At 39.7% G+C, this 12,871-nt stretch overlaps 1 protein-coding gene across 1 annotated transcript; it reads left to right on the forward strand.

The window, feature by feature from the left end:
• Nucleotides 1-5,041: 5,041 nt before the first annotated feature.
• On the forward strand, nt 5,042-12,814 carry vwa11 (von Willebrand factor A domain containing 11; the record flags this gene model as incomplete). The annotated part of the gene is made up of 17 exons (XM_080516134.1): nt 5,042-5,224; nt 5,836-5,972; nt 6,107-6,251; nt 6,340-6,433; nt 6,649-6,777; nt 7,250-7,436; nt 7,528-7,697; nt 8,237-8,349; nt 8,474-8,590; nt 8,865-9,038; nt 9,482-9,614; nt 9,908-10,060; nt 10,155-10,247; nt 10,717-10,988; nt 11,128-11,261; nt 12,191-12,350; nt 12,434-12,814. 17 exons carry the CDS (start codon nt 5,042-5,044, stop codon nt 12,812-12,814), a joined length of 2,775 nt encoding a protein of 924 aa, XP_080372260.1.
• Between the last annotated feature and the right edge of the window lie 57 nt (nt 12,815-12,871).

The following is a 12,871-nucleotide window of genomic DNA, read 5'->3' on the forward strand; positions in this document are numbered from 1 at the left end:
TGTCTCAAACCAAATAGAAATAATGCTGGGCTAAACTTGAGAGCTGTTTCCTACAACGGTCTAGCAGCACTTTGCTTGGAATAACACACTATTCCATTAATGCAGAACAACAGAGCCCATTTAAAAAAGATTCAGAAAACAGTATCTCATCAATTCAGAAGAGAAGAGCGATTTTTTTTTAAAAATAATGTATTTTATCTCATAATTCTGAGATAATTGTGTCATTAATTCAAAAAAACAGAGTACATTTTTATTTTTTCATGTGAATGCAATAAGCGTAAGCGTAAAAGTAACCTGTAAAGCTGGTAATGGTAAACGTAGACAAGTCTCTGCTGCCATCTGCTGGTGAATTTCTCAAACTGCTTCACCAGTGCCTCCACATGGTTGTGAACCTCTTCTGGGTCGTGACCCACCAGTTGACAGTCACTGATGTAGAAGCAAGTGAAAATTCACACAAGTGAAAATAAGAATCACTGTTAAGAATGCGCTGTACATACATAAACTGAGGTTGTGTTAAGAATTGTGTACCTCTGCGCTTTTACTCTCTGTGTGATAGATGGCGCCTGCTTATTGTATAGTACTGCAGTAGTTTGTGCGTTCATGAGAATAAAGAACATCCTCCTCCGTGAGAGGATGGTGAGGATCCGACATGGTCAAGTGTCGTTCATATGCACGCACGTAAGGACTTGCTTCTGCTCAAACGCCTTAACAGGTTGCATTCATGAAGTGACACAGGCACACATATATTTCATTACATTATGAGCACCTGTGGCCATTTTTGTTGTTGTTGAGATTTTGGCATCTTCTGCTTTAGGCATTTTGTGCATCTCAGCTATTTTAGCCTCTTTAACTATTTAGCTGTTTATTTCCACCAGAAGTTTCTTAATGGATAGAACAGTTGTAGGATAAGATGAAATCGATCTTTATTAATCCCAATTCAGTCGTCACAGCAGCTCAACATTGCACACATGGAAACACAGAGGGGAAAGGATGAGGAAAAACAGTCATGGGAGTATTAACATTTAAAACGTTTACAGTGTTCATTCTTCATGTACATGCAAGCATTTTTTTTATTTCCCCCATATTTTCTCTTCTTTTTTCTTCTTGTCCTCCTTTTTTTTTCTTTTCCCTTTTCCCTTATCCTTCTTTTTCTTCTTTTTTCCCTCTTCTTTTTCCTTCTTTTCTTTCCTGAAAAGAAAAACACTTTTCCTTCTTTAATTCTTTTCTTTCCTTTTTTAAATTGTTTTCTTTTTAAAAAAAGTAGTGTTCCCATTCCTTCTTTGTTGTTCTTTTTTCTATTTTCTCCTTTTCCTTGTTTCTCCATTTTTCTTCTTTTTCTTTTCTTCTTTCCTTCCCTTTTCCCTGATTTCTTTTTAATGTTTCTTCTTTAACCCTCTTTACTTCCTTCTTTTCCTTGTTTTCTGTTTTCTTTACATGAAAAAGCTATTCTGATTTAGTTTGACTATATTTTCTGTATCATGAATAATATATTTTTTTTATTTCTTCAGCTATTTTATCACTGATCTGCAACCAAACTTCCATGACACTATACTACCAATACATTTTTTGATGTACCATTTCTTTCTGTGTGCATTCATGAACAATAAATGTTCTTGGTAATAACTTTATTGAAGGCAACCATCTCAGTGACCTGTGCCTTATCAGTAGTGCGGTGTGTGCTCATTACATAAAACACTGAGTCAAAAATCCATTTGAAACGTTGTTCCTGAGACCAAGAGCAAATGCAAGGCAAGACAAAAATATATGACATACAGAAGTGGGCACATGAAAAATACACGTTTGTCTGTTTCCAGATTCTGTGGATGTACAAAGAGAATAGTGGAAATATTCTAATCTGCATAATTTATCATTCACCCCAATTTGCAGTCATCCAGATCATATGAAAATTAATAAGAACACTCACTCATGAGACAGTAAAACATTAAACTGATTCCTGCAGGAAATATGATGAAGAAAGAATGGAATAAAGTCTACCTGGATGAAGTGAGTGGAGCGTGTGACTCATTCCTTCATCACAACTCCTCCACGTGACGAAAACGACAAAAGCAGAAAGCTGCTGGTAAATTAAAGTCATGGAAAGACTCGCAAGGGGAAAACATATTATAAAGCCATTGAAGAAGAGTCTGAATACAACTGTGAGACATACAAAAAAAATTAAATAAACAAATGGATTATTTCAGTAATTTTCTGGAGAAAAATCAACTGAAAACACATTTCAGATAGAGTTTGAAGAATAAACAGTCTGGAGACAGAAGCATGAGTTTGGCACATGTCTGGTAAAACGTAGGATGTGTGTTAAAAATTATTAAGCATATGCACATAACAAAGACTGCAGGTTCAAACCTTGATTTCATCAAAATTTTGGAACATTTTCCCTCCAGTCTGGATCGCTGCAGCTAACAACGATACAAAAAGTCTGACAGCCTTTTCGAATCCACCAACCAATGGTAATAAGTTGTGGACCTGATGTTTACTTATCTCATCAGAAATACGATAAAAAAAAACAAAAAAAAACACTGACGTGTGTTTACATAACATCAGATTGGAAAAGCTTTCCCACCCTCCTCTCAGTACTCGTGTCATCATCAACGTCCTTTGGACCTATAGATTCCAAGCTGATGAGGTTCATCTGGTTGCCTGGTTATTGTAAAATAAATATTAGACCTTTTTCAAGGTAGGGCACCCAGTTGGCTTATTTCTCGAATCAAAGTGAGGACTATACCACCTGCACTTTGTGTTTTTCATGAAAAACCTGGTTTAATGAAGACTTAAAATATTAAACAACTGAGTAATTGACATGATTCCAATAATTTAATCAGGATTTTTGAGCAGAAAAACTACTTCTCGACAATAAAACTATGGTTCGGGTCTGTTGGATCTGTTTTACCACTTTTTACCAGATGCATCTCCTGCTGTGTTAGTTCTTGCACTAATCACATATACAGCATGTGGATTGTGAATTTTCTACATAATTGAAACAAAACATTACTGCTTTAATGGTGTTAATGACAGGTAAGAGAAAATGGAACTAAACTTCACACGTGCTGAAATAAACTTGTGAGATTAACTCTAAAGATGTGTTTATACTTTGATATAGATGATATATTTTGCATATATGTATTTTCATTAAACATATGTTTTTTCTCATTAAACTGCATGTTAATTGTATGTTTTACCTCAATGTGTTTGTAAAGAGGAAAACGTTTAAACAACAATTCCTTAGGAAGGATTACAAGAGTTACTTTCACTGTAAAGAAAAGAAAACTCTCGTGACGTCAAACCAATAATAACACTTTTTTTTTTTTAAACTGAGATGCTTGATGTGGGTCCTCCTTTTATTCTGTTATATAATCCCATTCGTTCAATCCACTTGTTAGTTATTTATCAACCTGCCCTACCTTTCTTGAAACCACTCCCTTTTTCCTCAATGTTGTGATTTCCACCTTGATTTATTACATATTTTTCCAGCAAGATGTCAATGCTCCTCTGGGTGTGACCGTTTTTGTTGATTTTATGATCACAGTCATATACATCTTCTCACAAGGAAAACCCTTTGAGCAACATGAGATTACAGTTGTGTGTGTGAGCATTTTTATAAGTCCCCTCCCTCCTTTATAAACAACTGTTTGAGGGGTGGGAGGTCACTGTACACCTCAACCAGGGTCCCTGAAGGCACCACGACAGGGACACAACAAGGTATGAGAACATTATTAAATAGTATTTTTCCTGATGACAATTAAGCGTATAATATATCAGATCTTTGTTATCTCTTAAATAGATTGTTTGCTGTCTGAGGAATGAGCTCTCTAACACATTGTTTTCACGGCTCCAGGGTTTCATTGAGGGCTCTGTGAGAACAGCAGATAAAGTAGAAAACAAAATGTACAAGATGAGTAAAGTCTACATGCACATCGGTGCAAGTGTTGGAGTGTATATCTGCCCTTCAACCGCTCAGGTTCAGTTAAGCTGAATGTGTTTCACAACTTCTCCTGAGTAACTTTTAGAGTCATTTAGAGACATTATATATATGTTTGTCATATCGAGCCACTCATACAACAAAAGAAAAGTAGCATTTGTACAAAATACCAAATAAACTCAATTCAGGACTCACATTAAGAAAAAATATATAATTATAGAATTAAAATTGGGAGTTTGATGCAAAAAACAAAATTTTTAAAATTTGTTTATGAGCAAAAAATGCGAGTATGTGATAATGTCAGGTGTCAAAGTGTGAACCGTGTTTGATGTGTATGATTTCACTGTGATGATTATGAATAAGATACTCTTCAGGGAAGATAATAAACCATCCTTAGAGACTTCAATTTCAGATACATATTTGAAAGAAATACTGATTGAATATTTTTACTGAAGTTAAAGAAAGTACAGGTTGCGACATTTATTTGGGTACAAAATCAAGATACTATGTATTTATTGATATTTTGTAATAACATGAAGAGGAAGTCTTTGAATTGCTGTTTCAAATGTTTGATGCAGAAAGGACCATACTTGGTAATTTCCTTAATTCTTCATATTTCTTCAAAATTAACAAGAGCAACTAATAGTAATTATATATATGAAGTATTAGTTGTGCTTTACATTGCGATAGATGGAACTTAGATACGTTTCTGAGAAATGTTTTCTAAACCTCCAAACCCTGAGCACTTTCTCTGGATTCAAGGACCACTAAAAATGATTAAAAAGAAATTGCCTCCCAAAAACATGATTACTAATATTATCCTCTCATCGTCATCAGGATTTTGATAAATGCTTTATAAGTTCAGTTTGTCAACTTGCATTGAGGAATGTTTCAAGCTTCAAACTTTCTCTGGAACCATTGAAAGAATGAACAAGTCAGTTTGAAGCATGAAAAAAAGGAGAAAGTACAGATATTTGTCTTCAGATGTAGGGAAAAAAAAGTCAAAGGTCCTCAGAAGTAAACAACAGATGCCAGAGAAAATTCACTTTTAACTTTATCTAATCTGTACTAACAATAAAACCTGCTTCCCTCCACAGATCAGTCATGATTTCTTTGCTGGGTGTCGCCCTGCTGACTGTGGCCTTATCGGCCCCCGCCCTGGCTTTTGTCCCCATCGGAGGCGGGTTGCCGTCGCACGTCACCATTACTGGAACGGCGCTGCTGCAGAAAGTGAACGAGGCGTGTCAGGCGGTGGCCGAGGCAAATGGTCACGAGTTCAAACCCACGGTAGGATGGAGGATAGGCTGAAGTGCAAGACAACACAGTTCACATTCACAGTCAATCAATGAATCGACCACCACACCCCTAACCGACCAACCAACCAACCAACCAGCCAATTCTTAAATAAACAAACTGACTGACCAATCAAGAAACCAACAAACCAAACTGACCGACTGACCGACTGACCGACCGACAAGTCAATAATTTAACTGACAGAATTTGTTTGTTAAGACAAACACTGCTGTCTGATCACTCAGACTGTATTTGTTGATAAAATGGTCAACAATGTATTAGAAAAAAGCCAAAATCAAACCAAGTAAAATCCAAATCATATAAACGGATGTTAGCCTATGTAAAAACACATGAAAGAAATAGACTGTTATCAATATGTTGATTAAACTGAAATAACCTTAAATGTCAGTGAATATAATTGAATAAAACCAAACTCTTGCTAAATAGAAGTGAAACATTTATAGAAGATCAGATAATTTAACTAGACAAACATTCAAATATAAAAAGATAAAACCATTCGGGCCTCAGACATGAGATAACACAACTGCTGAGCATCTCCATTTTTTTGAGTGATTGAAAGACGATCTCTGATGTTTGACCTGCAGGGTTCGTCTCCTGAGGAGCTGGTCCAGGCCTGTCTCGGCCCCTTGGCCACGGGGGTGGTGTCCGGCGCCAAGTTTCACACAGCTCTTCAAGAAATCTACACACAGAACGGCCTGGTGGACCGCGACTTTATAAACAGGTACAGCAGAACAACTCTCATATCTACCGTTTCAAACACTTTCACTTTTACAAAATGCGGTACCCTTTTAAAAGCTGAATGAATAATGACCCAGACCGTCTGATAAAGTGTTACGTGTGACATTGTGCTTCTAGTCCTCCACATCACTTCAACAACGAGGCTTTCAATGAAGGACGGGCCCTGATCACTGAGGGCCTAGTGGCCATCAAGGCAAACGTTCGCAAGGAGAACTTCAAGGCTGCCAGAGAGACACTGGGAAGAGTCCTTCACACACTGCAGGTGAATGAAGCACAACTGGGCATGGGTCACGTTCGAATCAGATAGAAAAGAACTGGTCGTTAATCCACAAATCTCCATGAATTGCCAGGATTTCTACAGCCACAGTAACTGGGTGGAGCTGGGTTACTCACAGCCATACATCAACCTCATGCGCCCGGACCTTCCTCTGGAAAACCTGGCAGGTGAGAATCAATTCACTCACAAAGAAAATCAACATCTGACAGGAACTTATCTTTTTTTTTTTTTTTTCTGAAATCTCAGAGCATGTTGACAGGACAAAGTTGAAAGAGAGACGCCTCCCTTTTTTTGTGTGCGATTAGCTGGTGGGGTTGCCACACAGTTGGCAGGAGAGTTTGATATGAGTGCAGTGATGTTATGTTCATGTTGCTCTGTGTAGATGTAGATACTGCAACTTGTGTCGACTGCAGCACCGGATTGTGCATAAATCCAATCCTTCCCAACATCCTGCTGGAGAAGAAACTCACGTCAGGGTACATGGGAATCTTCTCTCCTGTCAAGCCCGCAGGTATCCTGTTACTTTTAACGCTTCCATCTCATATATGTCTTTTTCTCTGGGGCGGCTGTGGCTACGTTGGCAGAGTGATCGTCTTTCAATCAATGCTGCTGGTTTGAATCCTCATCTCCCCCTGTTCACATGTCAAAGTGTCTTTGAGCAAGACGTCTTGCTCCATTGATGTCTGAATGGGTGAATGTGATCAACAAAGTAAAGCACGATATAAGTGAAATCCAATTTATGGCAATTACACAACCCAAATACTAAAATACAATCACAAACATTTTCACATCTATAGGCAAACTACAAGTGTAGACATAGTTCTTATTTGACTGGGCACATACTTGAAAAATGAAAAAAAACATCTACTTGAAGTTTGGGAGTAAAGCTGTGAGATTGCTAACCACTGTCCCACCATCATTTATCATCAGCGTATTCAAAATCTAAATGGGAAACCATGTTTGACCTCTTCTTCTCGTGCCAGGAAAATGTAGCCACGGCGGCACAGCTGATCTCACCACCACAAGACTTCCCAAATCAAGCCTGAACAAAGATGAGCCTGGAAAAGACAGCGCAGTCTTTCACAATAAAGCTGTGAATATTGCTACAGCTGCCAGCTTGCAGCTGCTGGAGGACGTCCGCCTCGCTGCAGGGGACAACGACTTTCTGAGGTATCATGGCCTTGGATTTGGAAAACAACGAAATGGGGCTATCCGAAAGTTTTCTACCAGGACAAATGTTAATGCCCTTTTTTTGCCACAGAATGATGGGGATCGCTCGCTCTTCGGTTGTGTGCTTCGTCATCGACACCACCGGCAGTATGGCAGACGACATCAACGAAGCCAGGGCAGTCGTTTATGAAATTATTGACAGCAAGAAAGGAACACAGGACGAACCATCTGAGTACATCCTGGTTCCCTTTAATGACCCTGGTATGAACTTTATTTTTACCTATTTAACTGCTTACTTCCCTGGGATTTGTTATAATGATCATAATGTAAGTGGACATAGACGCTTTTAAATAGACATCTGTTGAATGATGCTGCCTATTAAAGCTGGCATATCGTCATGGCCGCCATCTTGGATGACGAATGCATTTGTCCAGTGTATGAGGGAGCTCAGTGAATTATCAACTGATTTTCATGGTTTCTGAGTACGCCTATGATAATACTACTACTACTACTAATAATAGTAGTAATAAATGTGACCTATTCCTCCGGTTCTTTGAGTGACCCCGTACAACATCTTGTGGTGCAAACCTGAATTGCAAGGCACAACTTGGGCAAGTTGAGTAACTTGCTGATTTGCCAGTCACACGTCGCAAAATTGTCTTTACAATGACATTGGGATTGTTACGTTTCCCTCTGCTGGCTGTCTGAGGTGACATTACTTTTACTTTTATAATTTTTACATGAAACAACAATAAGAATAATTGATAATTTAGTTGATTCGTTTTTGTGCTTTTATGTAGGTTTTGGTCCGATGATAAGGACGGCAGATTCTGAGAAAATGAAAGCTGAAATTTCGAAACTCAGCGCAAATGGCGGTGATGATGCTCCTGAGATGTGTCTGTCGGGGCTTCAGGTACTTGATGAAAACGGCATTTAATGGTGCAACCAATATTCAATTGTTGCAATCACTGCAAAAAAAGTCATTATGCCAAAGCCTACAAAAAAGTATTTTCAATTGCAACTGCTTTGTTTTCTAGCTGGCTCTTACTGGTTCCCCTTCGTCATCCCACATCTATGTTTTCACTGATGCAACAGCCAAAGACATCGATCTTAAGGACACGATCGTTGCGCTCATCCGGAGCACCAAGTCAACAGTAAGCACTTACAAATCTGAGGAGTCTAATAATGAAGTGGCAGTACGTTTAGGTGAAATGGCCTGCATTAGCCAACCAAAGGCTCAGTCATTTGTGAGCCTTATTTGCTTGTTGTCCTACTGTGTCTTTTTTATAATTAACATTTTGATTATTAGCATTTATTATCTATTGCTTTTTACCATTTCTAATTATGCTAAAAACTCTTGCATGGAATATGTGGCAGAATGTTTGCGATAACAAAAGCACCCCCATAAGCAATAATTACCCTCTCCAGGTGTCATTCTTCATGACCGGTGGCAGCGGAAGGCGCCGACGGTCCGTCAGGGTAGGAAGCTTCAACGACTACAAAGACTTGGCCCTTGCTTCTGGAGGTCAGGCTATTCAGGTATCCAAGAACAACCTTCCTCAGGCCACAGACGTTATCCTGGACACATCAACCTCAGCACTGGTAAGTTTCTGCATCTCTGGAAATACACTTAATCATGGTTATCAGGCCACAGAGATTGGATCACTGAAAAACCCCAAGAAGTGAAGCGTTCATTTACCCGGCAAAGATTTCAAGTAAAAACACAAAACATTCACTGCATTTTAGGGGGCAGTTTACACAATAGTGCTCGGAGCCACTGAAACCATCTATACATTGTTAGTGTTTATGGTGTATTGTTCTCTACATGCGCACTTGTGCAGTTTCATTACAAAAAACAGCAGCACCAATTCTTGGCTCAACATGCTAATGGCATTGTTTTCATGAAAACAATTTCTACTGTTTAACTGTGAACAGACATTGCTGTAGAAACTATTTTGAAAAGAAAGCGCAAAACCGATGCATTTTTACTTGAAGCATTGTCGTAGAAACAGAATCTTAATTTGGTCATTTCTTTACTTTTACAGGTGACAGTTCTTCAGCGAGCAAGGACCACCGGGACAACAGAGACCTTCCCCTTTGTGTTAGATTACTCTCTGAATAACGCCACTCTCTACATCACAGGACGTTCCTTATCTTTCACCCTGACCAACCCATCAGGTAATGCACTGCACCCAGTACAGGGCAAAGGTCTTCACACAACTCAGAAAATGTCTTTTGGGAACCAAAACAAAGTGAAGCAGTCACATGTTTAAAGTTGGGCTCACATGTGAACGGTATTTTGTTGTGATTAAATGTTTTAACAATTTGATGTTCGACCAAAAATTACCTCTGTTCAGCCATCCTTCAGACATGAGTCGTTTTCCAGATAGATTTACAACTACTCCCCCTCCACATAGACCTGGATTTTCAACATATTTCCACGAGTAATGATACAGGCTATACGTTTGCAGGTGTCACTCAGAATCAGAATCCAGGGAGCGGTAAACTCGCGACTGTTCAGACTGTGGGCAATCTGTGGAGAGTCACTGTGAACCCTGACAAGGAGGCGGGAGAATGGAACATTAAGATAGTCACCAGCGCACCATATACAATCAAAGTCACAGGTACAGATACTGCAGATTGGTTCATCACATCATATCAGTTCATTGACCTCCCTTGTTGTCTCACCACAACTACTGCAAATATGTCCTTCTTCAGGCCAGAGTACCGTTACTTTCATCTATGACTTTGTGGAAATGTTTGATGGACCTCATCCGGGATTTGCGGTTGTGAGCGGGCGTCCACAAGCAGGTACAATAAAGACCTTGTGTCCATACAAGCTATTGTATGACAGAGGGTTAATCTAACCCATACTATGTGAATGCTCCTCGTGAGTCAAAAAGTCATGAAGGGTTTTAAAGGGGACCTCAGGGGTAATACAGAAAACAACACTTACAAACCCCCAAAGACACAGAGACAAACTAAAGTTCCATTTACATGACATTGATTCAAGTTGAAATGCAGAATGTTTTTGTCATTTTTGTTCCAGAGAATGTTTCCATGTAAATGTCAGTGTTTTGAAAACTGTTTTTTTTTTATGTTTACACAGAAATCAATGTAGTATTAAAACTACTATGAACTGGGAGTCATGGCATGTTGGCATGTGTCTTTGCTCATGATCAGCTGGAAGTGGCATTATAATCCCACAATACTAAGGTAGATAAATTAGCTACTAAATTTTTACTGTCTTCTGACCTTCTTTTTGTCTCTGGAAATGCAGGAATGCCAGCTAACTTGAAGCTCTCAGTAATGGGGAGATTAGGCCCCGCATCCCTGACTATTGGAGAAATTGGCCTGGTGTTGGTTTCTAGTCCTGAAAACATCACTGACAGCAAAATGACTGACCTTGGCAATGGAGACATCCTGGTGACGGTTGATCAAGTCCCTCAGGGAGAGTTTGTGATCGTTGTGAAGGGAACCGACAAACTGTCAAACAGCAAATTTCAGAGGCAGTCGACCACCCAGATGTCCGTCTCTAAAGTGAACATCCAGGTGGGTCATGTCGCTTTTACACAACTGCCGTTTCACAAATGACACAAACCACTAGAATGATGAATGCACGACAGATCCCAAATATATTTGCGTTTATATCAGCCATCTTCTTGATCAGTTTTCTCTTGATCTGCTTTAGATGACTGTAGACAGCAGTATGGAACCTGGACAGGACTTCAAGATCCCCTTCAATGTGATGACCCAGGGCTCTGCTGATTCATATACCATCAGCATAAAAAATGACAGAAGCTTCAAGATGACCTACCCACAAAAGTAAGGGGACACTTTGAAAGTTCATAGTCATGCAAGGGGGGATAACGTACGGCGGCTTTCAAAGTGCAGGTCAAGCCTTTCCTGAGGTCAGTCGGTCTGCTTCTCAAGATCTGGTGGTGGCAGGAAGGTACCATCATAAATATCCAGCTTCAAAATCAGAGATCCTGCAGCAAGGTACAGATCACTTGGATAAGGCAAGAGACACATAAAGCTAGTGGTAGACAGTTTAAATGCATGAAAAGCAAGAAAACAACAGGGACTAAAAGCTCCTTAAGATATGATAGAACCTGGTTAAAAACTTTAGAAGATTAAAGAATAATTTAATATTGTAGAAGAGTGTTCACAATAAGCATTTTGGGAGAACTATGACCATACCTGCTAGTTCCTGTCAATATTTCCACTGCATCATTTTGAATGAACAAGAGGGTTTGGGAACGTTTCGGTCAAAGTTACATCTGTGTTAAGATAACGTGCGAGCCCCACCTACCAGCTGGAGTAAAGGTTAGTATACATGACACGTCTTAATATCCTACCTAGGTTTCCAAAACCAACTCGGAACACTTTTAAACAAGGATCTCAAACTCCACCACAGTATCTCTAGCCCACAATTTTCATGTCAACAAATATAATAAAATGAGCACAAGTGCAGCAAGAACAGAAGGGAGTTGTTTCTGTTTTAGTTTAGTCAAAGGTTTCAATCAGATATTGAAAAATGAACAAAAAGCTAAATTTTGTGTTAGTATGATTGTAGTAAAATACTATACTTCGAGGAATATTTTTTTTTCATTTTGTTTTGTTACTACTTTAACATTAAAGTAGCCCTCTAATGGGATGACTACACCACCTCAACTGAGTTTGAGGCCGATACCTTAATCCATCCCAAAAGAACTGTCCTTCACTTTAACTTCATATTTCTTGTGTCTGAACAGACTCTTGTTGACGCCTGGAGAATATGCTAATGGTACGCTGGTTATCAGCCCACCTGAAGACACGCAGTCAGGCACTGATGTCACCGTGACCATCGAAGCCATGTCATCCAGTGGTGTTGACTCCAACTTTGCAGTTCTCAGACTGTCTGTCATGACCAAGGTAATCAGAGTATACGAACTATGAAACAGTCCCACGAATTTAATTGCAATCTTGACATGTGTATTTCTCTGTGGTCGGTCCAGATTACGGATTTCATTCAGCCGCGGTGCCACTTGGTCAGCGTGCACGCCGATGACTGTCCTGAAGACGTAACTCAGTGCAAAGATTTCCACTGGCAGCTCTCCGCCAGCCTCACCGACGGAAATGGCACCGGGATCGAGAGCCTGTATCTGCATCAAGGCAATGGAGTCTTCACACATTCGCCGCTGAATGTGACCATCGTTCAGGCCAACTACAACGCTTCCTGCTGCTCGCAGGTCGTTGAGTTCATCGCCACAGATCATGTTGGCAATGTGGGAAAGTGCCATCATTCCATTGCATATTCGGGTGGGCCGCCAGCCCTCACACTGTCGCTGCCGCTGTGGCTTTGCCTCTTGGTCTCGGCATTTGCATTGAGGCCTTAAGGGGCTTGACATGAATCGAGCAGTGGTTCAGGACATTATTTAAAAAACAGTGCGTCT

The sequence above is a fragment of the Blennius ocellaris genome (assembly GCF_963422515.1).
Source record: "Blennius ocellaris genome assembly, chromosome: 3".
NCBI lineage: Eukaryota > Metazoa > Chordata > Actinopteri > Blenniiformes > Blenniidae > Blennius > Blennius ocellaris.